We start from the raw sequence: 19263 nt of genomic DNA on the forward strand, positions 1-19263 counted from the left end.
ATGGCACAGGGAAAAAAAAGGATATGGTTTTATCAGAAATTAACTAAACATATGGAATTTAAAAGAGGAGTTAGAAGAAAATAGGTGAAGGTGAATGGAACATCTACAAAGAATGAATAATGAAGCGTTACCAGTAAAAATAAAGAAATATGAACCAGAATGAAAACAAGACCCTGGAAGACTGAAGAAAAGATGAGAACCATACCTATTTGTGATAACCTAAAATGGGAAGTGAAGAGGAGAAGAGAAGAGAAGAGAAGAGGAAGTAGAAGAAAATGTTGTAGTAGTTCAATTTTATAATAAATATACATTCAAGAAGTGTGTGTCACATTAAGTCCGAAGAAAAGTATGCAGTGGTCATATACCAGTAAGAATGTTGACACATGTACGTGCTCCATTGTATTATTAAGAGAATGGTAGCAGTGATTTATGTGTATTAAGATTTTAATCTGTGTCATTGTACATAGAAGTGCATTAAATGTAGCTGAACATTACTTCACAAATTGTCTTTTTTTTTTTCAGTGCATTTCATGCAAATCATTATTTCTTTGTTTCAGATATCTGGTTGTCCAACCACAGTTAGTGCTTCAAATAATGTTACTGAAGGAAACCAAGAGATATCTGATGATGTAGACATTGTGAAGAATGAAGTAAGTATATTTCATGTCTGGATTGGTAAAGCAGTTTCTTTTCTATTTCAGTATACAAAAAATACAGGTATGAGATGTATGTTGACATAAATGGCTGTATCTGTTGATTGCTTTGACTCAGAAGCTTAAAGTTTTCATGCTACCAGGGGACTATAGCCCTTGGTGTGTTTCAAAAATTTGAACCTGTTCCTGAGGAAAAGAGGTCTTGACAGTTGGATGGACAGACAGACAGACGGATAACAAATCGAGTCCAATCAAATAAAATAAAATTGTTTTATTACATCTTTAAACATTTTACAATGTTCTTGATTTTGACATACAGAAATACATTAGTTACAGTACATAAAAACAAATATGTAGAAAATACATGGAGACTTTATACAAAGAATGTGACCTGCACCAAGTTTGGTTAAAATATTTGCAATTCAGGTCTACAGGATTGTCAGATTCTCACAAACAAGTGTCAGTAGATAAGATGATCTTCACAGCATGTATAAAATCTTCAAGAGTATAAAAAGCTTTATCTTTTAGTCATTTATTTGTAATATTTTTAAAAGCAGACAGTGTAACACATCATATGCCTGTAAAGTTAATTAATCAAAAAACTTAACTGCCAAATACTGGTAGATGTTAATTCTCTTCCAGTCAGGGTGTATACGCTCTAGGACAATTGGGAAATCCAGGAAAGACTCTGGAAGTTTTTATTCAGAAGAAAACAGGAAAAAATCCAGCAATTTTTTAGAATTCCAGGAATTTTTCATTGTTTTAGTTTTCAGTTACATTTTTTGTAATTTTGACTGATAAGAATTGATACTGTAACAAAGAATTTTAATTTAGTGTGCTACTGCAGAATAATACTGCAGCAAAAAAACATAACCAGGAGAAAACATCAATATAAAACTTAAAAGAAAATGTGCCATTTACAACAACAAAACAGTGCACACACAAGCATCTGCTGACAGCAAAATGTGTCAAATGCTTTGTGACGAAGACTATGCAATACTTTGTAACAACAAGCTGCTTTCAATGAACGTGGCATCACAACTGTTTGAATTAGGTTTATTTGAGCAGTTGCCATCGGGTTCATGCGCATGCGCTGAGCTGAAGTTGTGTATGAGCAGGGCTGCCTCCTGCTTCTTGCTACTTGAAGTGTTGCTGTTAAATGCGTAAGCAGTAGCTGCAAGCAGCCGGATGCTACCCGGAAAATTTTTTCTGGTGCACCCAAACTTCCAGATTCTCGCATTCATGGAGCAATCAGTTGCAGTGGGGAGTCGTCTTCACGTAACCTGTGTTTAGATTTTATGATTTTGCTGTTCTCTCTTTGTTTACAACTCTCATGCCAGATGAAAGTAAATGGATTTCTGTGGATGGGAGCTATCAAATGAATTAAAATACATTCATATAATTACAGAAGGCTAAAATATGGTATTAGTTCCAGTTTTCTGGTTTCATCTTATTTCCACATTTCTGGCAATCAAACATTAACTGCTTGCAGAGCAATGAAGTTATTTTTGTCAGTTTGCTAGAGAAATTTGGCTTTTATTAATCTTTTCCATGGAGGCAGTAAATTATTTGAAGTGAAGTGTTCCATTCCACACTATTAGCTAACTTTAACTGTTCGCTGAATTTCAAGTACATATTTTCATCTTCTTGCTTGTAAAGCATTATGCCATAATAAAGTACCAAAATGAGACAATACATTACTGGTATGCCAAGAAAATTGGCTACTGGAAAACCACACTGAAAAAAACCTTAGTAGAATTTGACATATCTGCCTCCCATGAAACACAATGTTTTTTGATCACAAGACATGTTTCAAAACTTACCTGGTACCTCCTCTAGGCTCGTTATTTCTTAATTTGTGTTGTTTACATCTTAAATTTACAGAATGCTTGCCATTCTTCAATAAATTATAGACCGGGAGCACACCATGTTTTATCATCAGAACTCCTCACAAGGCTTTATATTTACTCCTGGAGTAGAATATAAACTGCCAATTGTACAGTTTCTTGGCTTCACAAGTAATCTAGTTCTGCCAATTTATAGTTTCTTGACTTTACAGGTAACCTAGTTAATTTTTATACAGTTTGAAAAGGTCATGAAAAGCTTGTTGTTCTTAGTTCTAGTGTATAGAAACAACTGCTGTTATTTTTGTATTTTATTTTTGCAAGAAATTTACATTCCTTCTTACTAGCATTTTGCAATTCTGTGTGCACACAAATTTGATTAAAAACACTATGGAAAGAAACCTATGTTAAAGTTACCATATAGCAAAATATTAGGGTACTTTGAATTGTTGAGTCTAGTTTTGAAGTGAATATCGTTCCAAGAACTGCTTTGTAATTTTGCATTCCTTATTTGGATAGGATGTGATAAAACAATTGTCCTTAGTACAAATATTCTGTATTTCCTCTTCGAACATCATGCCCCACTGCTGCACGTGGTGATGTGGAAGACATGAAATTCCAAACAGAAATCGGCGAAAGGTGTATGAGCAGAACAAGCACAAAACACAGGCTGCCTGCGTAATTTTAGCTGTGCATATGCAGCAATGTCTGTCATCTGGTGCTCTTTGGCAATTGCTCAAACCAACCTATTTCTAACAGGTTGTGGGGAAAATATTGTGAGTGGTGATCTGAGAAGTAATACTTTCAAAACAAATTTTCTTTTACCCAAGATGAATTATGTTACATGTAAGATTGTGCGATGAATTTCTTAAATGACAGAGCATTTGACTTTCATTCAAAACTTGACACTTTGAGGACCAGTCACTTAAAAATATTTCAGCTTAAAAGACCAGACGTTTATGTCATCATTTAAAATTTTACTGGCACATTTGTGTTTAATACATTGTAAAGGTAAAGGATAAGACATGGAAAAAAAAAACAGTATTATATGTGAAAGCTTAGCTTTTTTTCCTGTACTGTATGTATATTGATTTAAGCCATGAACTTTTCCTATTTGTGTGTTCACACTACTTAATAGTGATGTTGGTATCAGCTGACAACATAATGTGCCATATGCTCTGAATATCTGCTGTCATTTGCTGGTGGGATAAGGTGACATAAGCTATGATTGGCTGACAGAAGTGCATCGCATTCTCAATTTCAGTGTTTCGAAAACTAGCCCACTGAGTTTGATGAAATTTGTATTTACACTTTTGTAATGTGAAAATATGCAGTGTACATGTTGCTGCGCATCAAAGATCTTTCCAAAATGCACTATTTGTTTTACTGGGTTTCAGTTCCTAAAATGTGGAAAGTTCTACACTTGTGTATAAAACCTTTACCTTTTAAAGGATAGATAAGTTTTACATGTCCGAGGGAAAGTATGCTGTCACTTAACACAAAGAAAGTGTATATTCACCTGGGGAAAATGTGTGTTTTCACCTGGGAAAAAGAGTATTTTTAACTGGGAAATCTGGGCAATTTTTATGTTCCTTGTTCGCATACACATCCCATGTGATGTCTAGTTGCAGGTGTATGTTTTCTTTGTCATACCTCATGTAGGTGAATTTATTTTCTGGGGGTACCTTTTTCTTTCATGTATAATAAACAGTGGAAGAATGTACGATTTGAAGTAACTGTAATATTATCACTAACATAAGTTTTAAGTTTACCCAATACAAAAATGACCCTAGCTGTTTTTGTGTATATAAAATTTGAATGTGTCTCCCAAGTTAATCTTGAACCAAGGTGAATACCAAGGAGCTCTGCTGATTTAGTATCTCTTTCTATATTAAATAGACTGAATAGAATACTTATTGTTTTGTCAGGTTTGATTCTTCACTCATTGATTTCAAACCAGTCATTAAATGCTCGTAATTGTTCTTCACTTTGTGATTTTAATTTGTCTAAGTCCTTCTTGGTATTGTAAAAGTAGTGTCATATGCACAAAGTGATCCTATAAGGATTCTGATTTTCCAGATTTAAGTATAGAACCCCAAAAAGAGTGATGATATAATCAGAAATGAACTAAATGTATGCACTGTAGAAGAAGAGTCAGAAGAAAATAGAAGTTGAATGGAACATCTACAAACAATGGATAATGAAAAATTACCAGTAAAAATAAAGAAATAGGAACCAAAAGGAAAATGAGACCTGGGAAGACTGAGGAAAATATGGGAATCGTAGCTTGTAATACACAGCGTAAAATGGAAAGTAAAGAGGAGATGAGGAAGTAGAAGAAAAAGTAGTTGTTCAACTTTATTATGAAAATAGATTCAAGTAATATGTGTCACTTAAAATCCAAAGAAAAGTGTAGAGTGGTCATATAACACTAAGAATGTTGATACATGTGGAACATGCTCTATTGTAGTATAAAGTGAAGTGCTAGCAGATCAGTAAGATTTTAATCCTTGTCATTACATGTGAAAGTGTGTTAAATGAGGCTTTACAGTACCCCACAAATTGTTATTATTTTTTTTAGTATATTTCATGAAAATAAGTATTTCTTGGTTTCAGAACTCTGATTGTCCAGCTGTAGTTAGTGCTTCAGATACTGATACTGAAGGAAACCAAGGGGTAACTGCTGTTATAGACAGTGTGAAGGACGATGTAAGTATATTTTATGTTTGGATTGTGAAAGCAGTTGCTGTTCTCTTACATTGTGCAAAAATGTGGAGGTGTGACATCTGTTGTTAAACTAACATATTATACTAAGGTTTTTATGGAAATAAGCTGAAACAATGAAATGTTCAATCATTATACAATCATTTGAAGCTTAGTGATGTAGTAGTTACTTTACTTAACACCTGTAAACCTTTCGAAAAAGGGGAGGGGAGTTCAATTCATATTTTGCTGTGAAGAATGGTTTATGTGTGTGTGTGTGTGTGTGTGTGTGTGTGTGTGTGTGTGTGTGTGTGTGTGTTTTGCCTAGATGTAGTGAGAAACAGTGCTCTGTTTACAGGTTATAGGTAGCTCTAATAGATATCATAGTAGTTCAAAATCATAACAAATCTGTAATCTGAACAATGACCCTTTATTCTAAGGTTAACACCACTAAACATAAAACAATGTGGAAGACTAATTGATATACCCCATTTCAGGAATCTGAGACTGCCTTTGTGAAAGAAGAAACAATAGTAGACTACACAGTAGATCCAGATGACTCGGTAAGAATTCAAGATATATATACACTATGTGATCAAAGCATCCGAACACCTGACTGAAAATGACTTACAAGTTCCTGGCACCCTCCATTGGTAATGCTGGAATGCAGTATGGTGTTGGCCCACCCTCAGCCTTCATGACAGCTTCCACTCTCACAGATATATGTTCAATCAGGTGCTGGAAGGTTTCATGGGGGATGGCAACCCATTCTTCATGCAGTGCTGCACTGAGGAGAGGTATAAATGTCAGTCAGTGAGGCTTGGCACGAAGTCGTTGTTCCAAAACATCTCAGAGGTGTTCTGTAGGATTCAGGTAACGACTCTGTGCAAGCCAGTCCATTACAGGGACTTTATGTTGTGTAACCACTGCGCCACAGGCCGTGCATTATGAACAGTTGCTCGATCATGTTGAAAGATGCAATCGCCATTCTTGAATTGCTCTTCAACAGTGGGAAGCAAGAACATGCTTAAAACATCAATGTAGGCCTGTGCTGTGATAGTGCCATGCAAAAAAACAAGGGGTGCAATCCCCTCCATGAAAAACATGACAACACCATAACCCTACCACCTCTGAATTTTACTATTGGTACTACACACACTGGCAGATTATGTTCGCAGAGCATTCGCCATACCCACACCCTGCCATCGGATTGCCACATTGTGTACCATGATTCATCACTCCACGCAACATTTTTCCACAGTTCAATTGTCCAAGGTTTACGCTCCTCACACCATGCAAGCCGTCATTTGGAATTTACCAGTGTGATGTGTGGCTTATGAGCAGCCGCTCGACCATGAAATCCAAGTTTTCTCACTTCCCACCTAACTGTCATAGTACTTGCAGTGGATCCTGATGCAGTTTGGAATTCCTGTGTGATGGTCTGGATAAATGCCTGCCTGTTACACATTACGAATCTCTTCAACTGTCAGCGGTTTCTGTCAGTCAACAGACGAGGTCGGCCTATATATTTTTTTGCTGTACATGTCCCTTCATGTTTACACTTCACTATCACATTGGAAACAGTGGACCTAGGGTTGTTTAGGAGTGTGGAAATCTTTCACAAAGATTTATGACAAAAGTGACACCCAATCACCTGACCACGTTGGAAGTCCATGAGTTCCACGGAGTGCCCCATTCTGCTTTCTCACAATATCTAATGACTACTGAGGTCGATGATATGGACTACCTTGCAGTAGGTGGCAGCACAATTCACCTAATATGAGAAATGTGTGTTTGTGGTGGTGTCCGGTTACTTTGATCACATATGGTATATATACACTGATTTTTAGTTTTATTACGTCATTAGTCATTACTTAATATGTTCCATATGCCTTTTGCATTATGAGCAATGCTGTGCTCACAGATAGAAACATTTGTTGTTAGAGGCTTGAATTTTCTACAGTGTAGAAATAGGTTCAAATGCCAATGTGGTTTTTCTTGCGTATTACGAAAAAATACATTTTAATTGATACAACACACTAGAGATCTCTTGAAAATACATTATTTCTGGTTCATGCAAAAGTGGCAGAAAATGTGACTTAGCATGTAAAACTGTTACTGTAGTGGTGTTAATTGGAAATAGGTTATTTTTGACTGATGTCACATGTAGGCCATCATTTATTTGTGTGGGAAGTTAAGTCATTTTTAGGTTGTACTAGAAAATCAACATTGAAGAAAAAATCAGGATCCAATCACACTATTAAAATACTTTTCAGTTATCAAGATTATTAAACTTATGCCCACATATTTATGACATGTTTACATGGGAATGGTAAAACTGACAAATCTGTTTACATTTTGCAAAAAAATGATACTTTCACATTAAATTACTAAAAATACTACTTTTCCATTGTTTACTTGAGATAGTCATTTCTGTAGTTACAGAAAATTGTTACCTGTAAGCTATAACAAGATACTTTCTGAGAAACTTTCTCCTCACCCTGATGTAAGTTAAAAGAATACTGTGTATATGAAAACAGTGTAACAAACCCTGTATAAATAAAACTTTAATTGCAGAAATGCTATTTAAAGAAAAAAAAAACTGTAATTTGTTGTCCGAAGTCTACTTTTACGCTGTTCCTTATCATAGAATCTTGATGTAATGAAAATGCAAGGGAAAATATCTTCAAGCCACTCTGGAGAATAATGGATACTGTACAGTGGTCATATTATGGTTTCACTGTTAAAGTCATTTTAACTTGTGGTCTTCCCTTTGAATAAAATTATGGTTTTTCTCTTTTCGTGGTTATGGCAAATAAGGACTGACAATAATCTGCTAACATGCTGCAGTTCCACCACCCTACAAACCACTTTTCCATTATTGCAATGTCTTGTTGAAAGCATTCCCCATGTTCACCACTTATATCCCCCAAAGTTTGAGGTGGGCAATGTCCAGATGAAAATCAAGCAAATGTAATTTTGGTGCCATATGGCACTTCATATGTTGGAAACATGTGATCATGTTATTCACAATCTCTTTATAGTCATCAGATTTGTGGTTTCCAATAAATTGCATATGCACTGACTTGAAGGCATTCCCTGTACCTTTTTCAGTCTCACTTAATGAGTTGGTAAAATCTGTATCTTGCATAAGCTGTCGTACTTGGTGGCTAAAAAATACTCCCTCTTTAATCTTTGCATTGCTTTTAGTGGGGAATCTTTCTTCCCAGATTTGCAAAAGCTTCCCCTTCTCTGTCCAGCATCTTCGCAAATGTCTGTGTTAACCGCATTTTAATATACAGATGTAGGAGATGTACATCTTCAGAGTTTACTAACGATTTATATGACATACTCCTTTTACCCGGAATGTAGACGTTTCACTTAGCCTGCTCTTTACATAAGTAATGTTCTTTGTTGTTGTGGCTGCTCCACTCACACAGAAAGCAACAGTACTTCATATAGCCTGGTTGCATACCAGTTGATAATCCTGTTACTTTCAGATCTGCACACAATTTCCAGTTATACATATCATAGTATAAGTAACTGAGTAAAACTCGCAAAGTTTCATAAGTCTCTTTCATGTTAATTGAGTATCGGACTGGAACTGAGTGATATTTCTTACTATTATGGAGGAGGACTGCCTTTAAATTTGATCTTGAGGAATCAGTAAAGTGTCTCCATTCTTTAGGGTTGTGAATGTGACACAGTGTTCCAAACAAATGGCTGATGTCACTGCAGTACAAAAACCCATTGGAGGAAAAGGTTGTTTCAAACACATTCTGGCACCTACTATATGAAGTCACTTTAACTCTCTGAATGAGCAAATTCCATCCTTGTAGTCATGAAGTCAGTAACTCAGGTTGTGCCTGTGACAGAGTAAAGTCCCAACAGAATTCATTAAGTTCTCCCGATATAATGTGATGTGGTGATGTTGATTGTGGTGGCAAATACTCTTGATCTGGAACAACATGTGTTACACTGGTTGCTGCTGCTGTTTTGTTCCCACTGCTATCGGATAACATCTGTATACGTTGTTCATCAATGGTCCAATCACTTGGTGGCATAGGAGATGGAGAAGCATCACGAGGAACTGTCTTCATGGCTGAGGGCAGGTTTGTATATAGTTTTGATTTTGCAGTTTACACTTTCACTTTGGTCAAGCAAAAGTAGCAGTCATTGTCTTCTGTTTGCAGCATGTTTTGTTACCATAAATGACAATGATGTTCAAGAACCCTGCAACGGCTAACACAAGTTGCTTGCACATGTGCCACAACAAAGATAAGGAGGAAAGGCCTTACCTTGGTCCCCAACTGTGCAGCCAAAACCCTATTTTAACACTTTTTGGTGGACTGACCCAAAAAACAGTAAAATGTAGGAAAGTATAAAGTACAGGGAAGCATAGGAAATACAACAAATGAAAATGAGTAAATTGCTCATACTGTAATTCTCTTTATGTCATTCAAAATATTAAATTAAAACAATTTAAATCTTGTCTATTTAAAATATCTGAAGAAGTTGTTTTTGTTTCCTTCTAACAGCAGTTAGCTCTGCTTGTCTCTCCACACTATACAAAGCAGCAGTCACAAAAGCAGTGGTCAGGTGCTGACACACACACACACACACACACACACACACACACACACACACACACATTCGTGGGTTTTGGGTTTCCCTCTTCATTCTGATTGTGTCCAATGGTGTAAATTAAAATGATATTCGTGTTCTAATGTGAGACTTATTATTGATAATCATTGTAAAATTAAGTAAATAAAACTTGAAACACAGTATTTTGTAAAACACTAAAGTTGGCAGTTTTCATAAATGGAGAACAGTTGGCAGGAAATCTACAGCTTATTGCCAACAAGGAGGTCACTTGGCTGGGGTATGTCATGGGTGAGAAAATGGACAGACACTGTCATGATGTTATGGGGCATCTTGAGGAGGAATGTGTACGTCTGACATCAAGTCATACCAACCTAAGACTGCCAGCATAGTACAGATTAGCATATTTCATGCAGAGGTAATGACAGTTTGCGAAAGCCTATTATAGAGACAGCCATCTTCAAAAGCAGTGTTTATTTGTGTCAAGGATTGTGAAATTAAATAAAAGCTCTTGTAATGCAACACAAGGAGCAGAAGAAAAGTTCCTACTAGAGTCACTATCATCAGATCGTGAGTGTCATTAAGGCAGTGACTTGCACACTTTCCCACCCTTCCAAACATTGCTAACCTATGATACTGGCAGCCTTGACTCAACACGCTGACTATGAAAATCTTTCTTACCACACTACATTACATGATCAATAACTTTGAGTGTAGTCTGCATTTTCTGCTTTGTTCCAAGCAGTATTGCTCGTCTGTATGGGACCCTTACCAGTTGGGTCTGATTCAAGAGCTTGAGAAGGTCCAAAGAAGAGCAGCAAGATCCGTGACTGGTACATTTAGCCATCTCGAGGGCATTACAAATCTCATAGAAAGTTTGAAGTGGGACACATACAACATGCTAAACGGAAGGGGCTGCTCACTAAATTCCAAAATCTGATCTTCACTGAGGAAGTAGAGCATATATTATTACCACCAACTTTCAAATCATGCAATGATCACCATTCAAAGATAAGGGAAATAGGGAAATTCTGACTCTGAGAAGGGATATAATGCACTTTTAGCAGAACTCTGCATAAAAATTGATGTCAAAGGAAACTTAAAATGCGGGAAATGTAACATGGAATCATTAATGATGGGAAAGCATTTTATTGAGAGAATAGGACTTCTGTTGGGACCGACAAAACTGAATATAAAAAAAGAGGAAAATGTAAAATGCAGCAACATAAAAATGAGTTTTTACTGTAGTACACCTTCTTAACTGCATGAGTAAGTTATGCCTTTGGCTCTTCACTCTATATTCCCCAGATGTGTAACAAACATATTGAGGTTATTTACACATATCTAGATATTTTGTCCAGAAGTTTCTGACAGAATATACTCATATATCACACTCTTGACATATGCATAACATGCGATACAATAGTGCTTGCCATTACAATACAGCACCAATACTCTTTTGTCAAAACTGCATGAAAACTCACCGTGTGGTAGCACAAGGCAAAATTGTGACTCCTTTTATGATAGCTAACACAAGATAGACAGACACAGAGATCAGAATAAAATAGAGAAGAAAGTTACCCAACACTGTCTGGATAATTCTGTTCAAAGGTTGAAAGAATTTGAGGGGACCATGCCTAATAAAGTACTGAGGTCTTCAAACTAATATTTGGGCTGTTCACAGCTTTACTGTGACATAGGCAGTGTGCTTATCATCTAAAAGTACTGTTTATACCATAAATAGGTTTCCCCCTTATGTTTTCATATGATTTGTTCAGCAGCAGTGAAATTTGACGAAGTTAGCTGTAGTCAAGGCAAATTAAGAAGATCCGTGACAGTTGGAAAGGCCTGGGTGTGGAGGTTTCCCACCTCAACCAATCACATAATTCAATTATGTAAACACCTCTTTGGTAATGCCTCAGTATTGTCGCAGCTCTATAGGAGGCTAACTCCAGCTGTTTGCGAGTCACAGTTGGAAGCTGACAACAGCACTGCTAGCTGTTGGGGATCTTCTTATGCTGTCTCAACTGTAGTTCCGTACTTAAAACTGTGTGAAGAAAAGTTTCTTGATTATTATTTCATCATTGTGTGTAAAAATATGTTACAGATTTCTGTGCATATCTCCTTGTCATGTATTGGTTGTATTGAGGCTCCATTGCAGGTCAATGGTATAAAAAAAGTGCACTGCAAATATTCTGCACTAGGTTTTAATCTGAACTTATTGCATTGATAAATGACAAACAGACTATAACAATAATAACTTATTTCCATCTGCTTTCTCTGATTTTGAAAAAGTTTATCAGTGGATATGGAATCAATAATTACGATATGAGGAACTGATTTGGGTTGTTATGGTAGCAAAATTATTGTACCTGAACTTCTGAAGAATGTTATTATAGTGTTCCCAAATATGTAGAATAGCATCATCTACAAATAATATTGTTTCATGATGAAGGCTACTTCGAATGTATGAAACTCTCCACCCAAAAAAGAATTTTTGTGTTTTTTAAATATAGTGCACACACTAATAATCTTTAAACTTGTAAACCTTTCACTTTATTGTTTGTGGGTGTTATGTGCACTAATACATATTTCAGTTACTAAAACAAAGCCGGCCAGTGTGGCCGTGCAGTTCTAGATGCTTCAGTCTGGAACCGCGTGACCGCTACGGTTGCAGGTTCGAATCCTGCCTCGGGCATGGATGTGTGTGGTGTCCTTAGGTTCGTTGGGTTTAAGTAGTTCTAAGTTCTAGGGGACTGATGACCACAGATGTTAAGTCCCATAGTGCTCAGAACCATTTGAACTAAAACAATTTCTTATTGTGCGGGATGTGGTATTTCTACAGCCAGGAAAAGTGGCACTGTACCTAGAAGTTAACAATGCATTGTCAGATATTGCAGGAAGTTCTGCATTTCAGGGGCATGCATCTCCTGTACGGCATTGTGAAATATCTGCAGTCGAAGAGAAGGAAGAAGATAGTATTGATACTGAGGAACATGATTTGGTTAGTATTTTTAGTATAATATTTATTGATGTATTTATTTTGAGGTTAGTTACATGGCTGCATTGCTGAAAGTTGTGTTTACTTTGATTTTCAATTTCTTTGTTGTTTCAAGTAACAATCCTAATAACAGGAATGGTTTTGTTTAATAGGAGCTGTAACCCCTTTATGTAGCATTGTTGTTGTTGGACTATCCATCACTCAGAAATTAGCTAAATCTTAAAGATGAGCCAGTAATGTGTTAGTCCATTAAACTATGTATTTAAACTTAGGTGCTATATGTTGCATATTATTTCTTTCCTGTGTAAAAATATTTAAATACCAGTTCTTAGCTTACTTTCAAGTAATCACTACCACTGTGTTACACTGTCATGCATGTTTAGCGAGATTTATAAGTTATATTCAGGTTCTTTGATTATGTCTTAAATAGGACATCTAACCAAGGATATTACTAGTTTACTCTGAAAAAAGCTCTACATCAGTGGGTGGAAATATTCAGAATCTGTGAGAAGAGCACATGCTAATAGAAATTTGTTTCACAATGTTATTTGTTATATAAAGGAAGGATTAGAGCAAAGGAGAAGACATCAAAGTATCAGAGGCTCTAAAAAAAATCAATATGAGTTCAAGTGAAATAGATATAAAAGATGAAATAAGTGCAGTCAACATAACACCACACACAAGACTAGAATCTAGGGAAGCGTCTTCTGTTTCTGATTCTGTTGCACCCCATCTCATTATATCTTTCACCTATATGCAACTATTACTCCCAATGTCCCATACAATCTCTTTTTTTTATTTTTAGGTTTTTGTCTTCATCTACAATTTTTTTCCTCGACTGTTCCTTCCAGTACCAAATTAACTACTACTGAATGCCATAGCAGAAGCAGAATTATTAAATCTGTGTTTTGATCCTGTTTCTCAAATGAAGTGATTCAAGATCAAGGGTTGTATGACAGTACAACCATCTTGAGGCTGAAACAAATTTTCTTTTTTATAATCGCAAACTTTTGTAATAATCATTGGTTAAGTAATTAACACATTGGGGAGCAGTGAGGTTCAAACCCCTATTTGTCCATCCAGGTTTAGAATTTCAGTTGGTTCCATACATTAAATAAGACAGATCTACCTACTATGTCACAGGTTTCCTAACCCTACCCATATGTGCACTGATAAACTGGAATACTGTCACCATCTCTGTTCCATAGAATTAAGTACATACAGGATACATGAAGGTTACATGATGTGGTATCAAAGATACATTTCAAGCTCCTCATTCAGGTTCGGCGTGGATGGCCGAGCAGTTGTAGGAGCTACAGTCTGGAGCTGAGCGACCACTACGGTCACAGGTTCGAATCCTGCCTTGGGCATGGATGTGTGTGATGTCCTTAGGTCAGTTAGGTTAAGTAGTTCTAAGTTCTAGGGGACTGATGACCTCAGAAGTTAAGTCCCATAGTGCTCGGAGCCATTCCTGATTCAGGTCATGAGTTCCAAGGATGTCTATCAGCTGCCGTGTCATCCTCTGCCTTGTGGCATCATGCGGATGCAGTTTGGATGGGAATGTGGTTAGCACAATACTCTCCCGGCTATTTTTCAGACTTTCCATATTGTGGAACCACTACTAATTAGTCAAGTAAGTCCTCACTTGATATCACGAGGCCGAGTGCCCCACGTACTAGTCCTCTCACCAAGGAAAAAACTGTGGCAGTACTGGGAATCGAATCCAGGCCCTCTGCATGGAAACCATCTAAGCTGACCAGTAAACTATGGAGGCAGACAAAGATGCATTACAGGTGCTAAAAATACAAAGAAATCTGTCATCATGGCCTGGTGACTGAGAATGAGTATGAAGAAAAAGTCACCTCACCTCTGATGTTCCAGTGCTTTTGTCATTAGTATCCATTTTTAGTGTCCGAGATTGAGCATTGCTACAGGAGACACTTCTGAAATATACAGATAGCTGTCACAACAGTTTGTTTATTAACTGTGAAACAGAACTCAGTTCACAGTTTCAAGGGATGTGGTGTCCACACTACTTGATTACAAACTGAAAAGTCAATCCAGACTCACAATGGCGTGACCCGTGAAAGCCGTAGTTGCTGACAAGCAGATAGGGGGCTCATGGAAATGAAGGCAAAAGGCCCCACAGCCTTGAGCTTGAGGGCAGCTGAGACCCAAGTCCAGTGCAGCGTGGCACTTGAAAGTGCCTGATGGAAGTCCAGTGACACGTTGCACTCGAGGGCTGCCAATGGAAGTCCTGTGATGTGTTGCACTTTATGTCAGCTGATGGAAGTGCGTAGAGTGTCAGACAGCAGGTGCTCATGGCAGTGGCAAAGGTGACTTCGGGCTGTAGATATGGCCAGCATAGAGCATGGCGCATGTACTGGCCCAAGCAGCCACCAGCAGATGGATACTTCAGTGGTGTTTAGTCAGCAGGTGATTTCATTTAGGAAAGTGGTGCCCACAACTGCAGTGCTGCGTACTCTGATCTGTGCACCACATATCGGTGAGGGTGGTGCCACACAATGCCATAGAGACTGTGTGAGGCTTACTTTAAAACAGCTTGATGAGTTGTGTTGATGTCTGCTGTTTACGTGCGATCTCATGGGGTAATGTTACTAGCAGGCCAGGGCTGCATCTACCCATGGTACACATCTGTAAGAATGGTGACCGTGTTGCAGTGTCAGCCCAGCATGTACAGTGCTGTTAGAAATGGACAAATACACGTAAATGATGGGATACTAAAAGATCTGTGAATATTCCAAGAATGTCTGTGTTAGAGACTTGTCTGTGCTGTGAAGTGGACTGAATAACCGTCTAAAGTAAAAAATGACTGTGTAGTACAACTGTGGAGTAACAGTTATTTTTAAATGCTGTTTTCATTTTTCATTGATATAAATAAGGCATCACAACAGAAAAACTGTATATTGACCACGTTTGTTGCACAAGATGATCATGTACAATTGCAGTAGCCACAGAAACATAGCAACTGCATCATGAAATAATTGGAACAAGTTGCCTAGTCTCCTAAATCACCCAATACTGCATGTGAATGATAATTTCACACTATATTGTCTTCTGGGAGAGTGTCTTGACAAATGTACCATTGAACATACATAGGACGATGGTGATAGTATTATGCTGTTTGGCACATCTACATAGACCTTGTGTTGTAGTAAGCATAGGAAAGGCGTGGATGAGCAAAATATCATTGCTGGGCTCTTGAAACCCTCTGTGGATGATTAATTCTTTTTTACAGGAATGACAGTTCTAAAAAAATTTCATGCCTCAAGGCCCCATGTTAATGGTAATGTGTATCATCACTTACTAGTTCTTTAACATACTTCATGAACTCTTTGTTGTTAATTATGTAGGACTTGGAATGTACAATTTTCTTGAGTAAAAAATTAACTTTCAACATATAGCAGTGTTGTCTCATGTGAAGCTGCAGATCCACGAAATATGTTTCAACATAAAAACATGCTACCATTAACATTGTTAAAGTAGTTTGCTTCCAAAACCTGCTGTTTTTGGAAATGGTCATTTCTTGGTTATAAATGTTACTCTGTGCATTTTCACGTTGTGAATTCAATGGTGAGAACATTTGTCATCAGTTCCTACTATATGGTGTTTCAACTACTCTCAAAAGTTCAAGTTTTTTTCCAAACCTGCTACTTTTAATGATCTGAAATGAAATTTTGTTTCCATCTCATGGCTATTTATTTTCTGTGCCAAAAATCAGCTGTTTTGCTATACTAAATGTAGGGCAACACAGCATTAATTAGAAAACCTGCTATTTAAGTTCTGAAGAAAATTCTTAGAAAATGTTCATTCCCAAAAATGGATAGCTTTGTGATATATTCAGTTGTGGTTGGCAAACTTGTGTTTATTGTTGGACACCTGTCACATTGTCAGCAGTGTAATAATGCTGTTATTTCTCTTCTAGTATGAACATCTTGTTATAAAGAGCATTCAGCTTGTGGTAATTATGAGTTTATTGAAATATGTTTGAAAGTGAAGATTTCGCTGACGTTGTAGAAGAAATAGAAAAGGAGAAGAGACAAAAAAGAGGTATTAACAAACAAGGATGAAATAAAAACCAAATGGAAAATAGAAAAACTGACTAAAAGAAACAAAGGGTGGAAAGTATATTGTAACCATAAAACTACCCACTTGTGTAAAACTAAGGAAATTGCTAGGAATGACATTGGAGTGTTTCACTATAAGGTTTGGACTTTGCAAGACAATGCATTCAACAGACTATTCAAGTAGCCACGATCCACACACATTCTTCAGAAAATCGAAAAAGAAACTGTTATAGAGCACCATCTACACTGTTCAGATACAATAGGGACCTTTGAGGGTGTATAAAAAACATTTCTTGGAATTTTAAGCATAATAAGGTCCAAAGTTGAGTATGATGCTAAGATGATTATGGAAGAAGATGCAGAGACGAAAGGGAGAAGAGGTGGCTCTCAAGTGACTGAAAAGATGAAATTGCTTAAAGAGGAAACAAAAGGTCATATTATATCATATTAAAAACTCATAAAACATCTACATGATTACCCTGCAATTCACAATTGTGTGACAGAGTTTTCATTGAACCATCTATAAGCAACTTCTCTGCTGTTCCACCCTCAAACAGTATGCTGAAAAAACGAACACTTAAATATTTCTCTGTGAGCTCCAGTTTCTCTTATTTTATTGTGACGACCATTTCTCACTATGTAGGTTGGTGCCAACAAAATATTTTCACCCTCTGACGAGAAAGTTGGTGTTTGGACTTTCGCAAGAAGGTACTGCCACAGCGAAAAGCGTCTTTGTTTTAATGACAGCCACCCCAATTTGTGTGTCTTAGCCATGTCTTTCTTTCCCCTGTTTTGTGATAGTAAAAAATGAGCTGCATTCTTTGAATTTTTTCGATGTACTCAATCAATCCCATCTGATGTGGATCCCACACCGCACAGCAATTCTCCAGAAGTAGGTGTTCATCCAATAAATCAGTCTTTGATTTGCTTTCCACCACAACAGTATCTGTTTGATCATTCCAGTTTAAATTATTTGTAATAGTAATCCCTAAGTATTTAGTTGAGGTTTTACTGTCTAGATTTGTGTGATTTATCATGTAACAGAAGTTTAACAGATTCTTTTTAGTTCTCATGTGGATGACTTCACATATTTCATGATTTAGAATCAATTTCCAATTTTTGCACCATACCAGTAGACTCTAAATCATTTTGCAATTTGTTTTGATCATCTGACAACATTACTTGGCGGTAAATGACAGCATCATCTGCAAACAAATTAAGACATCTTCTCGAATCGTATTCTAAATCCTTTATGTAGATCAGGAACAATAGAGGGCCTATAACGTTTCCTTGGGGAATGCCAGATATTACTACTGTTTTACTTGATGACTCTGTCAGTTATTATGAACTTCGGCCTTTCTGACAGGAAATCACAAGTCCAGTCACACAACTGAGATTATACTTCATAGACACACAATTTAATTAGAAGTCGCTTGTGGGTAAGGGTGTCAAAAACTTTCTGGAAATCTGAAAATGTGGAATTAATTTGACATCCGCTGTCAATAGCACACATTACTTTGTGAGAATAAAGAGCTAGTTGTCTTTCACAAGAATGATATTTTCTGAAGCCTTGTTGGCTATTTGTCAGTAAGTCGTTTTCTTTGAGGTGACTCATAATGCTCGAGCACAGTATGTATTCAAAAACCCTACTGCTAATCCACATTAGTGATATGGATCTGTAATTCAACGGATTACTCCTTTTTCCTTTCTTGGTGTTAGTTTCACTTGTGCAACTTTCCAGTGGCGGAGTACAGATCTGTCTATGAGTGAGTGGTTGTATATGATTGCTAAGTACAGAGCTATTGTATCAGCATACTCTGAAAGAAATCGGAGTGGTGTACAATCTGGACATGAAGCCTTGCCTTTCTCAAATGTTTTAACCTGGTTCACTACACGAAGGATATATACTTTTAAGTTATTAATGTTGGCAGTTGTTCTTGGTTTGAATTCTGAGATATTTACTTCATCTTGTGAAGGAATTTTGGAAAACCATGTTTAGTAACTCAGCTCAAAGCATAAATGGTTGCAAAAACATACTTAACTTCTTTGCAACAAATAATCCCGACAAAATAAGGAGCATCTTGACAGATACAGGGATTAGTGACTGCAAGGTAGTTGTAGCTAAACTGAACAGTCAAACCTACCAAAAATAAATGCAAAATATATCTATTTAAAAAAGCAGATAAAAATTCACTTAAAACTTCCTTCCTTGAGACAGTCTGTATTATTGTTGACAGAATAAACTGTAGAATCAACTGTGGTCCTTCAGTACAGAGCTGAGGGGAGGATCTTAATCAAAGGCTCAGACGGTTCTGCAACTGTATAAGTTGCAGATTTTTCGACTTGTGCTATAGGGTTCTGGATTTCAAGGT

At 36.9% G+C, this 19263-nt stretch overlaps 1 protein-coding gene across 1 annotated transcript in view; it reads left to right on the forward strand.

Moving 5' to 3' along the window:
- LOC126248382 (uncharacterized) overlaps nt 1-19263 on the forward strand; it is a 549077-nt gene that overhangs the window by 375207 nt on the left and 154607 nt on the right. Inside the window, exons 23-26 of the mRNA XM_049949323.1 lie at nt 558-650; nt 5114-5206; nt 5698-5763; nt 12720-12806. Coding sequence (XP_049805280.1) covers nt 558-650; nt 5114-5206; nt 5698-5763; nt 12720-12806 — 339 coding nt within the window. The remainder of the gene's footprint in view (nt 1-557; nt 651-5113; nt 5207-5697; nt 5764-12719; nt 12807-19263) is intronic.

The sequence above is a fragment of the Schistocerca nitens genome, chromosome 3 (assembly GCF_023898315.1).
Source record: "Schistocerca nitens isolate TAMUIC-IGC-003100 chromosome 3, iqSchNite1.1, whole genome shotgun sequence".
NCBI lineage: Eukaryota > Metazoa > Arthropoda > Insecta > Orthoptera > Acrididae > Schistocerca > Schistocerca nitens.